Source organism: Phascolarctos cinereus, unplaced genomic scaffold (assembly GCF_003287225.1).
Source record: "Phascolarctos cinereus isolate Bilbo 61053 unplaced genomic scaffold, phaCin_HiC Scaffold_4;HRSCAF=312, whole genome shotgun sequence".
Classification (NCBI taxonomy): Eukaryota; Metazoa; Chordata; class Mammalia; order Diprotodontia; family Phascolarctidae; genus Phascolarctos; species Phascolarctos cinereus.
This window is the reverse complement of record NW_027555847.1, coordinates 541,525,816-541,550,024: the sequence shown is the minus strand read 5'-3', so window position 1 is coordinate 541,550,024 and position 24,209 is coordinate 541,525,816. Positions and strand designations below refer to the sequence as shown.

The following is a 24,209-nucleotide window of genomic DNA, read 5'->3' as shown; positions in this document are numbered from 1 at the left end:
ACAGCATGAAGTAGAGACAAAGCACCATAGAACATATTTAACATGTCCCACATAAAAACTAACATTTGTGTAGTGCTTACCACCAGGCACTATGCTAAGCACTTCAAGTATTATCTCATCTGATCCCCACAACAACCCTGCCTAGAGTCAGAGGTGTCTAAGTAGGTGTCTAAGGCTTGATATGAACCAGGGTGTTTCTGACTTCAGGCCCAAAACTCAGTCCACTGAACCACCTAGATGGCATGGCAGCTGGTAGTTGGCATTCCTAATTTTGGATTTATTCATAATTAATAGAAAAAATGTAGGCCAAAAGATGCAAAAGATGCTGATTTATAGCAGGTTAATTACAACCAGCATATTCTGACCTGCTGGCATGTAAGGCATAGCCAACCAACCCAGAGATTGAATTCTATGAAGTTTGTGCAATGTGGCCACCCACAACAGCAAATAAATGTAGGCAGTAGTTTCATAAGACCATAGATTTAAAAGTTATTTAGCTAAGGAAACTAAGACCCAAAGAGATGAAGTAACTTCATCAAGATGAGACGTGTAATAAGCAGCAGGGCTAGTCTGTAAATTCAAGTTCTCTTACTCTACATTGAGAAATTTTTATAATTTTTATATTTTACCACAGTGATAGTTGAAAAAAATGGTTCAATTTAGGTACATATATAGCAAATGGATATATATAGATATAGATATAGATATAGATATAGATATAGATATAGATATAGATATAGATATAGATATAGATATAGATATAGATATAGATATAGATATAGATATAGATAGATAGATAGATAGATAGATAGATAGATATATGTCCTTTATCAATCCAATTATTTTACTTGCTTACAATGGATTTAGCCAAAAAGATATACTATACTACGCTATACTATACTAATATTATATTACATATATCCAAATAAACTAGGAATTATATCTTCCCAATATGTCAATGAACATTTCTTTGCAAAATAAATGTTTCCCTCTACATAATCAATCCCACTCTTTGGGAAATTTTTTAGCTTTCTTTCTATAGATCTTATGAAGAATTAAACCCATCAGTTTGCTGGCAATTAAATAATCAACAAGATTCAATTATAGCCACAAATATTTCAAAAGAGCAGATTCTTTGCAAAGAACATAGTCTTTGAGAAAACAGAGGCTTCTGGGGGTGGTTTGGCAGTGGCAAGACTCATCAACAGGTGGACTCTCCCCATTTGCCATCCCTTCACCCCTTCCCCAACCCCAAGGCTGCCAGGTCCAATCAGGGTTGCCAATTAGGAAGAGCAACATAAAGTAAACAACTCTAATCCTTCCAGTAAGATGGAGGATTACCATGCCCTACATCTGCCTTGCTGCAGCATCCTAAGGTATTCTGGGTCATACGATTTGTCCTTTCTCTACACCCTACAGATCTCCAGGCACTATTGTTTGGCATAATAATACACCTTAAGGACTCCTGGGCCTTGCCATCCATCTGGATGCTGCATGATTATGATTTCTGGGACTGTCCACCTTCCTTGTGTTTGATTTCTTTTATTTATTGTCTCCCCCAACTATTGCTTTCCTTGAAAGCAGGGACTATCTTTTTTCTATTTGTATCCCCAGAAATTAGCATATAGCAAGTACTTAATAAATATGTTTTCCATTGATTTAGTCATTAAAGAGAATCTTTTAACTTCACATTTTTAAAATTTCACCAGAGGCCTCAGAACCATGGATAAGACTCAGACCTATGCCTATCAGTTACTCTGAAATATGACTAGTCTCTGACTTACTGCTAATGATTTATGTGACTCAGACAATCAAAGAGCATTTTTGAGATTGTCATCATTTTATAGGTGACAGCTGACCAAAGTGATATAGAACCTATGCATTCTATTAAATACTCATAGTCAGAAATATCCTTGGGGTTAAAAAAATGATTCATTCCTTTATTGCCTGTTCTGCTCATCTAAAGCTTCCAGACATGGTATTTTTCTGACCAGAATGCGAGTCAGATTCATATATCCACTTTGTCTACTTAGTAGCTTCCTTTTGTCCACTTATTATTTTCCATAGCTCCATACGGACTACATGAAATGGCCCTGGATAAACTTGAGCTGTCTCAAACTCAGCATTAACAAAATTAATATATGTTAATTAACATAGTGACATAGGTCATTGGAAAACACCATTACTAACATTTTCTGTTATCCTCTGTCATACTTAGCTTCCAGGGATCAAGAATCCAATGGTGCAAAAGAGGAATGTTAGGAAAATGTTAGGAGTATGAAAAAGTCAACAAAGGTATTTATATGGTCTCTGTGACTTAGCTGACTGTCAGAAAAAAAAATCAGTAACAAGGTCATCTGATACCATTGAATGCTTGCCACTGATAAATAGGTACATCTTGCCTACGAAGACATATGATAAAAAAGCAAGAAACTTCTAATAGATAAAGAGCAATAATAGAAATTATTGCTTTTGCCCAAGGTCCAGGCAATAGCAAACCTATGTACAGATTTCTTTTAGTTTATCAGTGCTTCTTGGCTGTCAGATTTAGGGAGAAAAAAGGCATTTACAATTCAACTAAGGTCTAAGAGACTTCTTCACACACTAAGTTGACAATCTGGTCACTGTAATGCATTTTTTTTCCAATTCAACAAACAGGTGCCTACTTGATGCAATATTTATTAAGCACCTACTACATTTTGCTCCTGGAAAAGATTAATTATTATCTCAAACCTAAGAAATAAGTGAAGGTTGACACAAAAGCTGCAACACACAAGCTATTCAAAAGATACTTCATTCAATCCTAATGGTAACCTCTAATTTTAAACTGTTTCCCATAGAAATTAATGGGAAAATTTACCTTCTGTCTTCCTGTGCTTTTTTCTCCTTTGAAATATCAGAATGTGACTTAGAAAGCTCACCTCTGGTAGAAAAGGAGCTTGTTTTCTTTGATGATTTTTTTACTGCTTCTTATAGAGGTTTTTTTGGCTGCATTAGAGCCATAGTTACATCTGTTATGTTTGCTCCTCACTTACACCATTTTTCCATTCAGGATAGAGAAAATCATTTGATGGAGGAAAATGCTGATATGGGAACTGCATTAAATCTCTCCATGGATTCTTATTAAACTTGGTAGTGGATTCTTTCTAACCTTGTCTCTTTTCTCCCTTTTATTTCTGTACTGTAAATGTCTGACGCATTAAATTCTATTACTTTTCTTCTTTGGAAATGAGCTTTTTTCAAGGCATCTAAAAAATATAGCTCTCCCTCAAAGAGTGCTACTAGCAAAATATCTGATGGAACTTTGCTCAAAAGATAAGCAGATCTCCAAAGATCTATCTGACAGATGAGAATAATGAAATTTTTCTGGAACTTTGTAACTAAGCAAAATGATTTATCAAGTAACTTAGACCCAAGGAAGTAATAACTGTTCTAGTATACAAAATTTGGAAAGACCTTAAGAAGCCACCTTCTCTATCCCTAGCCCAACTTTCTTGCTTCAACAGAAGCTCATTTCCTTTTATTTGGTCCTACAAGAGGTTATAGAAATGTCAATCATCCTCTTCCTCAGGATAAGTCCAATTTTCCATCTTCTGGAGCACATAGCAGGATATTTATTATAAAGAGAAATTGAAAATTTTTTTCATGCATGTATACATCATGGAGTTGGGGCAGAGGGAAGGGCAAGCACATTCTGCTTACACAAAGCCTACAAGCTAATTTCAAAGTATTGCAATGAGAAAAAAAGTTAGGAATGATTCATGATTCAGTCTGTTTAAACTGTGCTCATTCATGCAGGTGGAAGTCAGAGAGAAAGATGAAGTTCAAAATAGCTAGAAAGACTGACATATCCATGCATGAAGTCCCTGAGACCCAAAATAAAGTATTTGCTTACCTTGTATTTATGAATTTGCAAAAGGCCCAAGCTCCCTCTTCAGCATAAAAACCACACGGACCCCAACAGCTACTCTACCTATCCAGGCACAATTCAGGATCACGATATCATAGAATTAGAGCTCAGAGGCCACCCAGCCCAACCGCATTATTTTAAAGTGAAGAAACTTGGGACCACCAGGACTAAGCGATTTGTCCAAGGTCACACAGGTAATAATCATCAGAGGTGGCATTTGAATTCAGGTCTCCTGACCACAGCTGGAGTCAGTACAGCCTAATTCCCCGAAAGTCAGCCCTAAGGGTGGTAATGATGTGGAAGTACATGTTTTCTTACATGATTTTTACATGATTGGGTGTGCTATTAATGTCTTCTATGTTGGTAATAAACCCTGTACTTCTCATATGATGCATGTAGCTGTCTCTTTTTCCCAAAATCCTGGGCCCAACTGCTAAAACAGCTAAGTGCAGTCAGTCGGTCAGTCAATAACCATGTATTAAGTGCCTAATATGTCCAGCACATATGCAGCCTCATGTATCACACATATTACACTTCAAAGCTTCCTCAGTGTCAATAGAAATATAAATATAATGTTAGAAGAAAAAATTCAAGAGAGGTCAGACATATAAGACTAGCAACTTAAATGTGTTTTTTAATTATTGGTGAGCTTAAAGAGAGTACTTTCAATGGAATTACAGGCAAGGAAATCATACTGAAGTAGACTGAGGAATGAATAGCTGATGAGAGAAAGGAGACAAGTAGAATAGACTACTCTTTCTAGAAACTGAGCAATAATGACAGCTAGCATTTATATAGCAACTGAACAACATTTGTATAGGACCTTAAGGTTTGTAAAGACTTTTAAAATATTGTCTCATTCAATCCTCACAACAGCGCTGGGAGATAGGTACTATTATATCCCCGTTTGAAAAATGAGGGCAAACAGAGGTTAAGTGACTTGCCCAGGGTCACACAGCTAGTAAGCGTACATGGCTGGATTTAAATGTAGGTCTTCTTGACTCCAGGTCCAAGCACTCTATTCATGTGCAGCCTAGCTGACATTATGAAAACCACAATAATAATGAGGAGATGGCAAGAGCAAGAGTAAGGCCATCTCTTGACTCCATGCTCACAGCTGCCTCCCATTTCTCTTCATTTCCACCTTACAAGTAAAACAATAAAGTAAAACTAAACATATAGTGATTCCATCTGAAAGTGCATGCAACATCTCATCTCTGTAGCACACCTAATCTCCCTGTTTTAATTGTTTTTAACTAAAATAAGTATCATTTCTCACCCCACTGACAAAGAAGAAAAGAAAAACAAATCCTTTGTAATATATGTAGTCAAGCAAATTTCTCACATATCTCTAAGGAGGTAGATTGTATGTTCTATCATCAGTCATCTGGAATCACTAATGGTCATTGTATTGATCACAGTTTTTACAACTGGCACAGCTTTGCACTCTCCATTCCAGTCTATCATCCACTCAGTGCAGGTTTGATGATGTTATGCCTTATTTAATAAACTCCAATGGCTCCCTATCACCTTCAGGACGAAACATAAAATTCTCTGGTGCTCAAAGTCCTTAATAACTGGGCCTCCTCCTTTATTTCCAGTATTCTTATACCTTATTTATCCCCATCTTCTTTGATCCAGGAACTCTAGCCTCCTTGCTGTTCCCCAAACAAGACACCCTGTTTCTCAACTCCATGCATTTCCACAGGCTGCCCTCTATGCATGGAAATCTGTCCTTCCTCATTTCTTCCCCACATACCCCCAAGTACCAACAAAAATCTTACTTCATGCAAGAAATCTTTTCAGATTCCTCTTAATGCTATAGCCTTCCCTGTATGAATTATCTCCTTTATCTTGTATACAATTCATTTGTACATAATTGTTTGAATGCTTTCTAACCCATTAAACTGCAAGTTTCTTGAAAGCAGGGACTATCTTCTGCATTTACTTTGTATCCCCATCACTTAGCATAATGTCTGGCACATAATAGACACTAAATGAATGCTTGTTGACTGGCTTGCTGCAAGTTGTAAGTAATTGCTCTAAACCTAATTTCTGGCAGACCATTTATTTTCTAATTCTCTCAGATTTTACCAAACTTGTTGGTCTCACCATAGAGTTGGTGTATTTAGCTTTATCAACTACTACAACGTTTCATTTGATTGTCTCATTCTAACTCTCATTGAGAGCCCTCAATTTACTGTTAACCTTGTTTAATCTATATTTCCTAGTTCAAAGATCTTTCTCGGCAGAGGAAACAGAAATAGAGTAGCTCTACATTCTTCAAAGTGTGAGTTATCAGTTATCATCTTCCTATCCTCCCAAAGTATCTATTCTTTCTTTAAAATTTCACTTACTTCAACATAGCTTAAAAAGTTGTTTCTCTTGTTCTTTACATTTATTATTAGTTCAAATTTCTTCTGAACTTTATCTTTTATTATTTTTATAGGACCATGCTAATCATTTTTATTCATTCTCAGCTCACAATCCATGTTTCCATCTTTGATTCCAGGGATTCAACCACTTGGGAATACATATATCCCCCAGAGGGTATGAAAATCTTGGCTATGAAATATGGAGACTATTTGGTAAATCAACAAAAAATTCTATTGAAACATTCAAAAAATAAAAGTTAGTGGAAAATATGGTTATATAATGAATAGAATTATGAAAATTATTAATCTCATTATTTTATTGTGTACATGCAGGGTGAAGCCTAGACTTATTTGCTTTCATGCTGAATAGAAGAAGGTTTGTAGAGAATCCATTTTCTAAGTGGTTCTTTTAACATTTAAGTTGGCTGATGAATTCTTTCTATATCCAAATTAATTTCTTGAGTCAACCATTCCATTTCTTCCTCATTAGTACCACATGATTTTATGTTGTTAGCATTTCATCACTGAATACTTCCCTCACCTTTTATGACAACAGCCCTGAAGAATTTTGGACACATTGGATCCTATCTATCCTTTCTCTAACTCTTTTGAAGTATATGTTTTCAAAATTATAATGCATGTGATACTACACCCAAATTTCTCCTTATTGTATGCCTTCAATGCTAAGATGCTAGAATACCTTTCTTCCAAGGTATATTCTCTCCAAGTTTGATGCATTTCTCAAATTGATGTTGAGGTTCTATAACCATTTTTTGAATATGACCCTGAATCCCCATGTATACTCATCTACCAGTAATGTTTTACTAAAGGATATCTAAAGAATATCCCTTGGAGCATGTCTCATGAATTTCCTAGTTACTTTCAGGGTGAAAACTTCTTCACTGAATGGCACAAATCAGTATCCAAAAAAGATTTAGAGGAGCTTCAGCAACAATGAGCCCAAATTAACAATAGGAAATTTAACAGGAATAAAATGCATAATCTTCCACTTGGGGTTAAAATGTCAACTACAAAGGAATAAAAGGCTATGAAATATTAATTTCTTCAAAGTGACTTTACAATAGTTTGTGCTTTACAAAAGTTTGTGCTTTACAAAAGGATTGTTTAATGATTGTAAACTCATTATAAGTCAATCGTACAAGGTGGTGGTCAAAAAATAATGCAATCTTAGGCTGCATTAACAGAAATACAAGGTTCAGAATGAAAGAGGCAATAGGCCCACCATATTGTGAACTGACCAAACTATGCAGGGAATATTACATTCTATGCTAGCAACTACATTTTAAGAGGTGTGTCCAAAATAAAAATTGACAAGTCTAGGTCAAGAAATCTGGACATTATGCCCCAGAAAGAATACTTGAAGGGCTAAAGGATATTAAAATTATCCAGGCATCTGGAAGCAAATTTCCATTTAATCTAAGGAAGAACTTTCTAAAACTTGGAGTTGTTTAAAAATATAATGTGGTTGGAGCAGGTAGGTGGCGCAAAGGATAGAGCACTGGCTCTGAAGTCAGGAGGACCTGAGTTCAAATACGACCTCAGACCAAACACTTGACACTTACTAGCTGTGTGACCGTGGGCAAGTCACTTAACCCCAATTGCCTAAAAAGGGGGAAAAAAAGAAAAATATATATAATGTGATTATAAGGATGGAAAAGATAGGAATAATCAATATTGAACGGGCAGTAGAGAAGCAAAAATATTAACACCTTGAAGTCTGACTTGTGAATCAATCTAACTATTTTGGAAAGCCATTTGGAATTATCTTAAGTGAGTAAAATGTATAGCTATATGCCCTTTGACCCAGAATCTCCAGTGCTGAGCAAATTGTCCTAGGAGGCCAAAGTTACAAAGAAGAAAAAAAAAGGTCCAGTATACACCAAAATATTGTAAGTATTTTTCATAGTTAAAAATGGAAACAAAATACATGATCATCTATTGGGGAATGGATAAACAAATTATTATTTATTAATGTTATGAAATATTGGTGTGCCATTAAAAATATTAAACATAAAGAACAAAGGGATGAATATGAAGACATAAGAACTGATACAAGCATAACAAGGAAAATAACATGCACATTGATTAGACTAATATGAATAGAAAGAAAAACGAAAATTGAAACTAATATGTGTGTAACTATAATGACCAATCTTGAGTTTGGAGAAGAAATATGAGAATGTACTTCCTTCTCATTTGTGAGGAGGTGGGGATTATGAATAAGAAACGTCATATATATTATCTAACCTGATCAATTTGTTAGTCTTACTGGGAAGCATTTTTTAAAATTCTTTGTTATAAGGGGCAGCCTTCTAGATGGAGGAAGGATCAGTTATATCTTGAACCAAATAGGATGAAAATACAAAAGATATGAAAAACAATTTCTAAAAATAGAATGTGACATAATTGATGTAATAAGTTCACCATCACTAAACATATTACAACAGAGATTTCATCCATCTGAAATACTGTGTGGTATCAGAATTTTCTATATTCATTATCAAGTGGAAGTAATATTTCTAGGATTCCTGAAAACCCTGCGATGTTCTAGTTCTACAAATTGTTCTTTTATACTACTATTTTGTTCAGAAAGATGATTTTGTGTAGCATAACCCTGTCTCCCCCACTAAGGAAATCTTTTACTTCAAATATTCAGTTTGAAAAAAATAGAACAAAAATCTTTGAGAAAATATGACAACCCTTACAAGTAAAATAATTAGATGTATGTCACCCTCCATCACCATGATTATGCTGCCTGAAGTCCTGGTTATGCTGTGCCAAACAGAAATCAGATAAGTACTGTCAAAACAAGAGTCCAGATGATTTAGTTCTAGAGAATGCAGTGTTTCTTGAAAATATAACAACTTGCAAAATAAATAAAAATTGGACAGCTGCATGTTTTAACATTAATCAAAAAAGACTTGTTTATACTAGAATTCATTTAGCAGGAAAGACAATAGCAAAGAGATAATTTCCCCTGCAACTCTTTGTAAACCCTTTCATATCCTCTTCTCTGACCATGCACAAACACAAGACTGCAAAAATCAAAGGACAGCCTGAAGTCTTTTTGCAGAAAGGTGAGGGCATCACAGTACTCACAATACTCACATCTAAAGGAACAAAGCCAATGCCTTCCTGGAACAATTTGGAAGAGTGCAGTGGGTATACTATAGAAGGGAGAGAGTTTATCACAAACTTGTTCCTCTATATTCTGATTCTAATCACCCCTATCCACTTCTCCTTCTAAGGGCCAATATCCTCTAAACATATATTCCCCCAGGATTCACCATTATATATATTTATTTGTGTTTTCCTTACCTTTATGTTAACTCACTGCCCCAATATCTAATGTAGATATTTAAGTTAAAAGTTTGTTTTAGGTTATCAAATGCTTAGAACGTTAATTAAGAATAAATATACTCTAAGATTTGAGGTCAAAATGAAAAGGATGCTTAGGGATGAAACATTGCAAATATGTGAAACTTCACCTTTTTCTTCGATGCTTCTGACTTCTTTGACATATTTTTCAATTTTTTATGTAAATGATTAAGGACCTGAAAAAAAAGCATAGAATAATTTTTATTGCTTCTGTAAAACTTTTTGTACCATATTGTTTATAATTCAGAGATAATCATTAAAAATTTGAAATGAAAAAGTTAAGAATGTCAAGGGAATCAATGAAAATAAAATGTGAAAGAAGGTGGCCTAGTAACATCAAATATCAAACTGTATCACAAAATGGTAATCATCAAAACAATCTGCCTCTGGCTAAGAAATAGAGTGGTGGATTGGTAGAATGGATTAGGTACATAAAACATTGTAGTAAATGACCACACTAATTTAGTGTTTGCTAAACCCAAAGATTCAAGCTTTTGGGACAAGAACCCACTGTTTGACAAAAAGTGCTGGGAAAACTTGAAAACAGCATAGCAGAAATTAGGTATAGTCCAACATCTCACACCATATACCACATACATAAAGGGTGGTACCTCAAGCAAATTAGGGAAACATAAAATATTTTACCCATCAGATATATGATTAAGGCAGAATTTAAGACCAAGGAAGAGATAAAGAGCATTACAAGTGTAAGACAGATAATTTTGGTTATACTAAATTAAAAAGGTTTTGCACAAACAAAATCAACACAACCAAGATTAGAAGAAAAGCAGAAAATTCAAGGGAAAAAATTGATAGCAAGTCTCTCTCATAAAGGCCTCATTTCTCAAATATATAAAGAACTGAGACAAATTTATAAGAATGTAAGTCATTCCCCAATTGAAGAATGATCAAAGGATATGAACAGGCAGTTTTCAGATGAAGAAATAAAAACTATCAATAGTCATACAAAAATGCCCTAAATTACTATAGAGAAATGCAAATTAAAACAACTCTGAGGTATTACCTCACACCCAATTAGATTGGCTAATATGGCAGAAAAAGAAAATTAGATATGCTGGAGAGGATGTGGGAAAATTGGGACACTAATGCACTGTTGGTAGAGCTGTGAATTAATCCAACCATTCTGGAAAACAATTTGGAACTATGCCCTAACAGCTGTAAAACTGTGCATACCCTTTGACCCAGTAATACCACTGCTAGGTCTGTATCCCAAAGATTTTTCTTAAAAAGGGAAAAGGACCTATTTATACAAAAATATTTATAGCAGCTTTTTTTGTGGTGGCTAAGAGTTGGAAATTGAGAGGATGCCCATCAATTGGGGAATGGCTGAATAAGTTGTGATATATGATTGTAATGGAATATTATCGTGCTATGAGAAATGATGAGCAGAATGATTTCAGAAAAACATGGAAAGTACATGAACTGATGCAGAGTAAAGTGAGCAGAACCAGGAAAAGATTGTCTACAGTAACAACAATATTACACAATGAATAACTGTCAATGACTTAGCTATTCTTAGCAATATAATGCCCAAGAAAATCCCAAAGGACTAATGATGAAAAATGCTATCCACTTCCAGAGAAAAAACTGATAAGAGTATAAATGCAGACCAAAACAAACTATTTTTCATTTTCTTCCTTCCTTGCTTTCCTTCCTTTCATTCTTTCTTTTTTGGTTCAAGTCTTCTTCCACAAGATAACTAATACGGAAATATATTTTATATCATTGCATATGTACAACCTATATCAGATTGCTTAGCATCTCAGGGAGCAGGGAAAGGCAGGAGGCAGAGACAGAATTAAGACTCAAATTAAAAACAAAAACCAAATGTTAAAAATTGTTTTTACATGTAACTGAGGAGAAAAAATAAAATATTAGAAAAATTTGAAATTACTTTTATTAGTTTTGAATTCATGCATTTTAAATGCTTTTTACAGGAAAAAAAACATTTTGGGTTGTTATAATTCTTAGGCATTAGAATAACTCCCATATATACCATTATTTTTCAAAAACTAAATATTACATTGCTCAGGACAGTGTCATACACGTGTGAAAATGTGTCTAAAAATTAATGTCCACACAATCCCTGCCATTTATTTAGCATTACGTAAAGTGTTTCATGCATATTATCTCACTGGATCCTTACACCCTCCCAGTAAGTAGGCATTGCTATCCTCTTCACTTTACAAAGAATGAAATTAAAATAAAAGAGATTAAGTGACTTGCCCAGGATCACACAGCTAATTAGCATTGCAACTGTTGTGTTGTTGTTATTCAGTTGTTTCAGTTGTGTCTGACTCTGTGATTCTATTTGGCGTTTTCTTGGCAAAGACACTGGAGTGGTTTGCCATTTCCTTCTCCAACTCATTTTACAGATAAGGAAACTCAGGCAAACACAGGTAAGTGGCTTACCTAAGGTCACACAGCTAGTAAGTGTCCGAGGTCAGATTTGAACTCAGAAAGATGAGTCTTCCTGACTTCAGGCCCAGCACCCTATCCACTACCCACCTAGCTGCCCCATGTTATAATATTTCTGTTTAAAAAAAAAGTCATGGGGTAGCTAGGTGGTGCAGTGGATAGAGCACCAGCCCTGGAGTCAGGAGAACCTGAGTTCGAATCCAGTCTCAGACCAGACACTTGATACTTACTAGCTGTGTGACCCTTGGCAAGTCACTTAACCTCAATTGCCTCCAAAAAAAAAAAGCTATGCTTTTTTTTTAAAAAAGGGTATCTATTATTAAATTTTATTTTACTGTTCCAAAGTTGTCATCATTACAAAGAGTAATCATCATTATCTTGAATTACATTATTGTCTTAACTTTTTCACAGAGAAGGTGCCATTTGCTGTATAGTTCATGGTCTTTTGGACATGCTGTAAGCAATGCATTTATTAACACCATGGCTTCACACTGGCAAAATTTATCACCAATAAATCTCGTGCTTAGTTTGCCAAGCATTTCCTGTGGTAACCAGTGATCAGGTGCATCAATATTACAGTCTTTGATTCTTCCATTTTTTACATCTATATGTATTTTTATTTCAGAATATGATTGTTCACTTAAATTAAGAGAAGTATTAACACAAAACTTGGGTGTTTTGCCATATATCCATTCCTAAGTTTGTAGTTTTTCTGCTTTTCTATTTATCCCTGGGAACATTGTCTGTTCTGTTGGACTTATTAGAATTATGTTGCTATCAACTTGATGATCAGCAGCATGCTCTCCTGCAATAGATTCCATCAATACCTCACAAGTTAAAATGTCATCATTTTCCAAAAGATTTTTCACCAAGAAAGGTACACTAGGAGTAGCATTACTTTTAATCCCCAGGTAAGGCTCTTGTCTGGACACCATGTCTGGAGTGTAATAGTCATATAACAAACTCTTGCCAATTGATTGAGCTATATCTTATTGTTGCATGCCAAACTGGTCTATCTACTGCTATTGTTTTCTCAGCATTCCACAGTAACACTACTAAATTGCTGAAATTGTGCTTTGCTTATGATTGATTATCCTACAGCATCACCATGCAGCATATTACTGTACATTTTGATACTAGTTATTTTCTGCTCATGTTCTTCCTGCTCAAAGTATATTTTAAGAAATTGCACTTAGATAGATAGATAATTAGTTAGATGAAATCATCTTTGGGCATCATCTACTTGAACTTCTAACCAAAGGAGAAAGAGCTCTATAAAATATCTCTGACAGGTGATCATCTAGTCTCTGCTTAAATACTTCAAGTAGGAGTGAGCTCATTACCTTATAAGTTAGCTTACTCTATTTTGGGACAGCTTAGATAGTTAAAAAGTTATTCCCTCTACTAAGCTAAAATTTGCCTCAGGATAACCTCCAGTCATTGGTGCAAACTCTTTTTTGTAGGCTAAAATAAATCTCATTGCCACTTCTTGCCTCATGAATAAAATCTGTTCTGGGAAGTATCGTTGTTAATTGTTATTGTTGATGCCAATATCAGTTAAATTCCTAGATTATTAGAATAAGAAGGTTACCTCATCCCATAACAAACCAAGTCATTAATCATTTCTATAACAAAACCAATGAGGGTTCATAACTCACCACTCCTCTCAAGCAACCATTCTGTTTCTGTCTAGCTCTATTGGGATCATTGGATTGTTCTTTCTATGCTAAGCACAGGCTTGCTTCTCTGTAACATCCACCCATCAATCCTAGTTGTATCCTTTGGATTCAAGTAGGACACATTTAATCACTCTTCTGCAAAATGACTTCTCAAATATTTGAGGACTGCTGTCCTATCACCACTGTCTAACCTTCTTCAGATTTTGCCCCTCGTTTCCTCATCCAATCCTCATACAGAATGATTTTAAATCCTTTCATCATTCTGCTCATACTGCTCTGGATATGTTTTACTCCAGAGTGTATCCATCCATGTCTATTAAGCTTCTAAAATTTGGCACCTAGAATTAAATGTAATATACCAAAGTGGCTTGCTCAGGGCAGGGAAGAGTGGGACCATCACCTTCTTTTCTCTGGACACTCATGTTAGCTCTTTTGGCTACCACATTATACTTCTGACTCCATTTGAGTTTGTTGTTCATAAGAATCCCTAAGTGTTTTTTACATGAAGTACTTTCATTTATTTGTTCAGTCTGTGACTTTGTTAACTGAGTGATGTATTATTTTTTCTATCAACACTCTATTGATGCCCAGGAGGATAATTCAGTCCTGTGTTGCATATGAAAGTGTTTGTCTATAGATATAATAATCTCCAAAATGAGCCCTATATTATAATAATGTTGGCCCTGCAAAAAATTATCTATCATTGCTTTCCAGTCCTCCAGCTGGGTAGAAGTCCAGAGGAAAATTATCAGGCTTCAGACAACTTTTACAACCTGCTGATTAAAATAATGGCATCAGAAGCCAGTTATGATATCAAGATCCAGCTTCTGTGTTTTACCCTTAACCACTGCAACAGAAAAGTGATGGAATTAAACTGGACTGACTACATTCCTTCTGTCACAAGAAATAGATTAGAAAAATGCATTGGCTTTGAGATAAGAAATCATTCTCTAATAGAATAACCACAAAACATTTAAAATTCTTTTGAGCAATGAACATTCATCAATTTATAGTACCTATCCTATGAGTATAGTCATTCTGTTAGTAATATCTATGAAATTCAGAATTGTCTGCCTAACCAAATATGGTCATGCCCCAAATTTACGTGGGTTATAATTATCTATAATAAGTTATTACTCAAGTGCGACCTGGAGAGTGAATGCATTAGCGCCATTATTAACCTGACATTACTGTATTAATTACCTAGAAAAGATTGTCCAAGCTCATACCAATGCTGCCATAGCTGAGCAGGGAGAGAATATAGTGATCCTGCCTAGGACCACAGCTCAGCACAAATCAGAGGCATGGAATTCAAAGAGATCACAAATGGCCAAAATTTTATAGAAATATATCATCACAGCTTTTTGCTTTCTTTTTGTTTTCTTGTTTTCTTAATTTGCTAAATAAGGAGATAGTGGAAGGGACAGACTATTTTTTAAGTTTGTTCATTAAAAATAATAATAATAAACTATTTTTTTAAAAAAGAAATAATTTGATTTATATAAATAGCTCACTAATCCACTCTCTGGCAAGCCTATACTAAGCCTGCTTCTTTCCATAGGAAGGGGGGTAGGGCAGTGGAGAGGGGAAGGAACAAGCATTTATTAAGTACCTGCTATGCCCCAGACATTGTACTAAGCACTTTACAAATGTTATCTCATTTGAGGTTTCTCTCCACCACCCCAAGCTCTGGTGATTGTAATAATGAGTGGCACAAGTCTATCCCACCCTGCCCCCTATGGGGTTTACAACAGAGATAAAGGCCCTAAGGAAAAAAATAGACAAAAAATAAAAATGAAAGTAATGAAGTTACAGGGACAAAAGATCACTATTATTAACATTACCAAATCCTGGAACAGTGTTACAGGAGAAATTAGTTTCATAGGAACCATGTTTTAAATGGACAATTGGCTTATAGCATCATTCTAGTGCAGTTTCACAACTTTACTGTGGGGTTTTGTTTATAATATATTAGCAATGAGATCCTTCCTACCTCTAGATCTATGATCCTATGAGGTAATTCTGAAACAGTAATCCAGGATGGGGCACTTAAACAATTTTAGTGTCATATATCCCATTGACAGTCTGAAGGTGAAGCCTTTAGACCTCCTCTCAGAATAATCTTTTTAAATAATTGAAGGAAATGCTAAATATCAGTTAGAGATTAGTGAAAATAAAGATGCAGGGTTTTTCCCACCCAGTTTAGGAATGACCTGAAATCTACCCATCAAATCCTTGGGTTAAGAACCCCTGATCGAAGACAACATATGCCTATATTTCTGATGGAATGGGTGGAATGGGAAAGTTTCAAGAGGGGGGAAAGGCTAGAGAGGACAAACACGAATATTCTGAATAGCAATCAGAGAGGGTCATATGAAAACAATGAGCACTGTCTACAGGTGAAATGATGCTGAGAAAAGATTGCAGAAAGTTTTTGTTGTTGTTTAGTCATGTACAACTCTTCATGACTCCATGGACCAAAGCATGCCAGGACCTTCTATCCATTATCTCAAGTTCATATTCACTGTTTCTATGGCACTATCTATCCATCTAATCTTCTGCTCTTCCCTTTTCCTTTTACCTTCAATCTTTCCCAACATGAAAGTCTTTTCCAATGAGTCCTGTCTTTTCATTATGTGAACAAAGTATTTAAGCTTCAGCTTCACTATTTGACCTTCCAGAGAATAGCCCAAATTAATTTCTTTAAATATTGATTGATTTGATCTCCTTACTGTCAAAGGAACGCTCAAAAGTCCTCCTCAGGACACTTTGAAAGCGTTGACTCTGCAGCACTCAGCTTGCCTTATAGTCTAACTCTCACAGACATGCTACTGGAAAAACCATAGCTTTTACTGTACAGACCAAAAAATGGAAGACAAAGAACATAGCATCTGGGGGAGGAGAAAGTTATCCGGAGATCAGCACAAGATGAAGCAACAAATCTCATTAGATAATTGGATTTTGTGTTGTGTCTGAGTCTGTTGTACTTACATTTTGTTTGCTTCCATCTGCTTAATAAATTATCTCCTCCACCACCACCCTATCCCACCCCCAGAGCTTATTGTCCAGGGTAGAAGAGGGAGAGTATCTATAGATTAGTTGCATGGTGACCATTTTCAATTAGAGAACTGGATTCCTGCTTCCATCTCTGTTCCCCCTGCTGCTAGTTTTACTCCCTCCAGTGTTAACCTCCCATATACTTTGTACTTATTACATATAATATGTGTGTGTGTGTGTGTGTGTGTGTGTGTGTGTGTGTGTGTGTGTAGCTATAGGTATAGATATAGATATCTCCCAATTTATGTCCTGATTTACAATCGTCTGTCCCATTAGACTCTAAGATCCTTGAAAGCAAGGGCTATTTTTGCTTCTTCTTTGTATCCTCAGATCTCAGTACAATGCCTGGCACATAACTAGTGTTTGATAAATGCTTGTTGATTGATTAATAGGTTGATGTGCTTGTGTCTTACTTATATTAAGCTCAAGTCCTGTCTGCTTAGTCTGCCTAATGATTAAGCCTCACTCTCTCAATCACCAGTGCAGAGAATCCACGTGCAGGAAAGTAGGTGGAGGTAGTCAGAGAAGAGGTTCAAAATAAAATATGTTGGATGCAATGTACTTGAGGCTTACAGAAGACATGAAAGCTTAGCAATAATTATGAGTGGCACATTTGGGTACTAAATCCATTTAAGTAGGATATATAAGAGTAGGGTAAAGGCTTAAAGGAGAGCCAGCCAAGAGGGTGGGAAGGTAGCAAGATTTTTCTGAAGACACTGTTGCTTTCTAGCCCCTGAAAGGGATAGCCCTCACTAGGTTGACCCCAGGTCTGATTTATAGCTATTGGTTAGCATGAGGATATATTATATTAATTGACAACATCTAGAAAGAAACAAACAAAGAAACAAAGAAAGAAAGAAAGAGAAGCAAATGTTGCCCAAGATTAAATATTATTATAAGAACTAAGCCCATAACAGCTATGAAAGATCAATTTGCAATTCCCAGGCCAAAATGTAGTCTACAGTAAGATCCTTACAAGTGTGCCTTTTCCCCAAACCACTTCCACAGAAAATTAGGTTAGTACTTCAAGAATATACCTAAGTACTCTATAATTATATTTTTGTAAGTTTCTAATATATCTATGTAGAGAAGAACTAAATGTTTTCAAGGCCTAGCAGATTAAAATAGAAATAGATATCTTAAACAAAGAACATTTCTAAAGCATTCTTACCATGGAAAAATCATGAGTGTAAATAATATCTATGTGTATTGAAATTTGGAAAACGTGTGTGTATGTGTGTGTGTATGTGTGTGTGTGTGTGTGTGTGTGTGTGTGTGTGTGTGTATTTATAAGATGTCGCAAAAGTCTTTGGGCCACTAAAGCTTAAAACTTGCCTAAGGCTTTTGGGAAATCCTGTGTATATAGATATGGGTGATATATAGATAGATATGTAGATTAGATGTAGATATAAATATTGGTGTAGGTATAGAAGATGTAGGTGTAGATCTAGATAGCTACACCTATGTAGATATCTATATCTAGATAGATAGATAGATAGATAGATAGATAGATAGATAGATAGATAGATGATTTTATATAAATATATAGATTTGTGTATTGAGGAACTAGAATGGCACTTAAAACAACAGACTAAGGGGTTTGACTTATCCTAGCAAATATCTGCAATGTATTATAAAGAGGACAGTTGGTGAATATCTAGAAAAGGAATCAATGGTCATAAAAATTAATAACAGGCTATGACAAAGTAGTCTCTTCCCCCTCCCCCCACAGGGTCACTAGTGCAGTAGATACATACAATGATGTACATAAACTTACCTAAATTGTAGTAAAGCATTTTGTAAGCAATTATCATAATCTTGTAAACAAGATCATCTAGATGACAGCACAAATAAGCAAATTCAGAACTGATTAAATAGTCAGACCCAAAGGACAGTCCCTAACGGCTCATGTCAACTCAGAAAGAGAGCTTATGGAGAGCTCCAGTGATCTATGCTTGACCCTATGCCATTTAATGTTTTTGTCAGTGACTTGAATGATGTTGTAGATAGTTTGCTAATAAAATTTTCAAGTGACATAAGCTGGGAGGGATAAGTCAGTATTCAGAAGATCTTATCACAGTAGAACATTGAGGCAAATCCAATAAGATGGAATTTATTACAGATAAATTTAGTTTCACACTGGGGTTTAAAAAATCATGTTTACAAGTAAAAGAAGGGGAGACCTGGACACGGCTAAATGGGTAAAATATATCTAGGGGTTTTTTGTGAATCCTGCCTTTTAATAAATAAGCAAAACAAATCAATATTTTGATTGCATCTGGACAAATATGGCTCACTCCATACCTGTAGAATCTCTGACAACAACCAGTAAACATTTATTAAGTACTTACTATTTGCCAGACACTGTCTTAGGCACTGTGGATACAAAGACAAAAATAAACCAGTCCTTGTCATCATGAAGCTTACCTTTTAGAGTAGGAGACAGCATGTAGATATATAAGTATATCATAAATACATACAAAGTAAATGCACAGTCATTTCAGGGGGCTCAATAAGGGTGGGAAAGGGAAAGACTTACATAATGAATGGCACTTGAGTTTAGATTTGAAGGAAACTAAGAACTGTAAAAGGTTGAGGTAAGAAAGCACTGCATTCCAAACACAGGTCACAGCTTATATAACTGCATAAAGGTAAGGAATGATAGTCATTCTATTCTACACCCCCCCACACACACACACACACAGCGCTTTCATCCGACAAACTACCCTGACCTTTTAGCCTCCTTGGGGTGTATTAAAATGATACTTGCTTTTTAGACCATCCCTCATTTGGGGTAGTCTCTCAATCACTACATTGTCTATACTAGTAGGTTGTTATCTTGCTCAATTCTTTATTTCAATCTCTTATTCCTCCTCCCTCTCCTCTCTTCCTTAATACTTCTGGGCTACTATTGCCTCCACCTACTCTTCAAAGAATAGAATATGGATTTGGGAAGGGACAGCTTGAGTCTAAGTGGTCTAGATCAGTGGTGGGGAACCTGCTGCCTGAAGGCCACATGTGGCCTTCTAGGTCCTTGGGTGCACCCCGCCTGAGCGGGAGGTTAGGATTCAAGATGCAATAATAGGATGACCTATCAACTACGTCTGCTCAAAAACAATAGCCCAAGAGCTCTTGATGACATGTTTATTTTTTCTAGTCAGCCAGAGGTCACAAATTAAAACAAAGGCATTTACTGAAACTGCAAGAGAAGGGAAGTAGCTATAAAAGATTTTCCCCCAACTTTATGGCATATACATCATCCACAGGATATACAGGAAGAATAGATACATCTAGAGAACTACATATGGTCTGGCATTCCTCATTGTTAATTAATACTATATTTGCATCAGTTTATAGACTGATCTTTAAAAAAAAAAACTACTAAAAACTCTCTAAGTTTTAAGGGCTTCCAATTTGGAGTTTTGGTCTCCAGTGCAAATGAATATAAGGGGGGGGGGGGGAAATAAAACCAAATGCCAGGATCAAGGCTGTGTTTTCCTCCAGAAAAGAAACATAGTTGCTTTTAATATTTATACATTGGACAGGAGCAAGATGTAGCCTTTTCCCAAAAGAGATATTAAAATTGGGGGTTTATAATTAGTAAATCAGATACTATGCAGTGATCAGATAATAAAATAGAGGGAAGAGATGATTAAAATGTAGCACTTATCGGGTTAAAAAAAAATGAGGATTGCAAGTGAGCCAGTTTGGTTGCCCAGAAGCATGTGTAAAGGGGAATAATGTGTAACAATCCTGAAAAGGCAGACTGAATCTGCACCGCGAAAAGATTTAAAAGCCAAACAGAGGAGTTTGTTTTTTATACTAGAGAAAATAGAGACCTAGTGAAGCCTTGTAAGCAGTAAAGTGAAAGTCAGACTATGCATTATGATAACACCTTGGTAGCTATGTGAAGAATGGGAGAGTGGAGGCACCCCATTCATGGAACCAATCAGAAAGATATTGTTATAAGTGATGAGGGAGTGAACTAGAATGGGAGCTGTATGAATAGAGAAAGGATGAATGCTAGAGATGCTAGCGGGGTATAATCAAACTGTTGGGAATTGATTAGATGCGGATGGTAAAGGAGAGTGAAAAGACATAGAATCATGGAATTTGAGAGTTGGAAGGGACCCTAATGGGCCATCTAGTTCAAACCATCCAATAAAGGAATCTCTATTATAATATATATCCAACAAATGGTCATGCAACTTCTGCTTGAAGACCTCCAAAGGGGGAGAACCTCTTTAGGCAGCCTTTTTTATTTTTGTATAGCTAGGAAGCCCAAATTTGCCTTTTTAAAAATTTAACTCATTTCTTATGGTTTTCTAAATGGTCTATGAGGCCAAACAGAACAAATCCAAAGCCTCTTTTATGTGAAAGCCATCCAAATAAATGAAGACAGATATCATATCGTCCCATCCCAAGCTAAACATCCCTAATCCTTCAGCTATTCCTCTTATTACTTAGATTCAATGCCCTTCCCTACCTTCCTTTGTACACTTTCCAGATAATCAACTTAATTAAAGAGAATGTAGTCAGACCCCTTGCTTTAGGAAAATCATTTTGGCACTGACATTAGGGAAAAATTGGACTACGAGAGACTAGAGGCAGGAAGGCTAGTTAGGAGGCATCACAATAATTTAGATGAGAGGTGACGAGGGCTTGACTTAGGGTCAAGACTTTGGAGTCTCTCCTCACAGTGAGGTCATAAGCACATGTGGGAAAAGAAAAAAGATTTAACAACTGAATGGATATGTGGGGTGACAGTGAGAAGCTTAATACAACACTAGGGGTACAAACCTGCTGATTGGAAGTATGATAATACACTTAATAGAAATAGGGAAATTTAGAAGAGGGGAGGATTTGGAAAAAGAGAATGAGTTTTGTTTTGGATGTGGTGAATTTGAAATGCCAACCCAGTTCTCTAGACTACCAAAATTTTTTGGTAGAGTCAGCCATCATGTTAGCAATACTTCCCATTTTTGTTCTATCTGCAAATTCTGTAGATAAAAATATTAAACAGTACAGGACCAAGCGTACATTACTGGGAGACTCCACAGGAAACCTTCTATCATGCTGCTATTGGACCATCAACTCAGGCTAGGTGACCCAGTGTATAGATAGAGTGCTGGGCCTAGAGTCATGAAGACCCAAGTTCAAATCCAGTCTCAGACACTTGCTAGGAATGTGACCTTTAACCACTATTTACCTCAGTTTCTGGGTTGTTGTGAGGATCAAATGATATAATATTAGCATAGTGTTTAGTATAGTACTTAGTACAGTGCCTGAAACATAGTAGACACTATATAAATGCTTATTCCCCTATCTTCCCCTTCGCCCATCAACAAATATTTTTCAGTCAGTCCAGCCAATCAGTCCAAATCTAATTATATTATCATCTAGTCCATATTCCATCTCCTCCAAAAGAATGATATGGGAGACTTTATCAAAACACTTTGTTAAAATCTAGATAAACTATAGCTACATCATTTCCCTCAGCTGCTACTTTATAGTAACCCTGTCAGAAAAAGAAAATAAGATTAATCTAGCATGACCTGTTCTTGATGAAATCATTATGACTCTTTGTAATCATTGATAACCTTTTGAAGATTTGTCAGTTATGTCTTTAATGATCCATTCTAGAATTCTCCAGAGAATCAAAACCAAATTCACTGGTCTCTAGTTTACAGACTCTGTTTTTCCTTTTTTGAAAATGTGTGTGAATAAGATCTAGAACAGCATTTACCTTTGTTGTTTCCTCCACCTTTGGAATAACTTATTGTTAAGGCAAATTATGTTCTGCTCTTGGCAGGGAGAGAGTTCCAGCAGATGTCTGGATAATTGAAGTCCCCCAACACTGCTATATCATGTATGTTCTTGGCTTATGACACATTTCCCAAACTTGTCATAAATTTTCTTTTCATCCAGGTGGTTTGTAGTACACATAAAAGACAAAAATCACTTCTGTTCCCCCCTCTATTGACCTACGCACACAAATGTTCTCTGCCGGGCTGACCATTTCTGGTTCCCAGATTTCCTCACATTGTACCTTTCTTATATATAATGCTACCCTATCCTTTTTTTTTATTTTTTTTTATTTTTTTACAAAACCATTGCTACTCAGAGCAATGGTCCAGTCCTGTTTCCTTATACCAAGTCTCAGGGATAGCTATGAGGACAAACTTGCCTTCTTATATTGGAATTTCAAATTCCTCATTTGTCACCTAAACTTTCAGCATTTGTGTGTAGATATTTGAGGCAGTGGTTTATACTTTTGGCTCTTTTCTTGGATTTTTTTTGGGGGGTGTCTCAACTGCTAATATTCCTTCATTATAGCTTTTCTCTGAGGTATCTAACTTGGGAGATAGACATAGTTAGTCTTCTTTCCCTATCCTTTTTGACTTTAAAGACTTCTTAAATAGATTTACAACACATCTGACAAATACATTCTTCCTAGACTTTGTTAGTTGTACTCCCTCTCTGACCAGGAATCTGTCATATTCATATTTGAAGCTATGTTACAGAAAACTAATTCCCATCCTCAGATGCCACTTTTTTTAGCCAGCTGTTCATATGCCAAATTCATCTTTGATTAAGTGATTCTAGCATCTCATCAAAAATTATTACAGTGAAACATAAATTCTCACCTATCATTTTTCACTCTTGTACCTGCATTTTCATTATTGGGATGAACTGTTCTGAAAACAACAGTTTTAGAGTTACCTTGAGCATTAAGTTAAATGACTTGACCAAGGACACACAGCCAACATGTGACAGAGATGGGTCCTCTAAGGTCCCTTCCATCTCTAAAGTTATGATCCTGTGATTCATATATTTTAAATTCTGAAGCTAGCTCTCTATCTCTGTGCACACTCATTGATCTTCAATTTAGTCATCTTGCAGTAAAAGGTCCAGTCCTCCCAATCTAGAAAGGCTTTAAGTAAACTTAATTTTTTAGAAAAAACAACTTCACAAACTCATTTTGAGGAAAGTGCTTTCCACCTTGCAAGCACTAGACAGATGAATAGATACATATATTTTGTATATATATACATGTATACACTACATATATTCACATACATATATATAAGTTGTTGCTGTTATTCTACTACACTTTGCATTTTTAAAGTTTGTATTCTTCCTTCCTTGTTATTGACTCCTCACATTCCTAAACATGGGTTTTTTTCAGGTGCACCATGTCTAACTCATCCAAAATGTAACAGAAAGCCACTGACTTTTCCAAAGAATGTATCTGAAATGTATCCCTGTTCTGTATAAATCTGGCCTTAATACTTAGACTGTAGTTTATCTAATATTACCAGCTCATGAAGCCTTGATTAACATTGGTAC

General features: G+C 35.7%; 1 protein-coding gene across 1 annotated transcript in view; it reads right to left on the bottom strand.

The window, feature by feature from the left end:
- GALR1 (galanin receptor 1) overlaps window positions 1-24,209 on the bottom strand; it is a 39,654-nt gene that overhangs the window by 11,321 nt on the left and 4,124 nt on the right. The window contains exon 2 of the mRNA XM_020986921.2: window positions 9,795-9,860. Within this exon, the coding sequence (XP_020842580.1) occupies window positions 9,795-9,860 (66 nt within the window). The remainder of the gene's footprint in view (window positions 1-9,794; window positions 9,861-24,209) is intronic.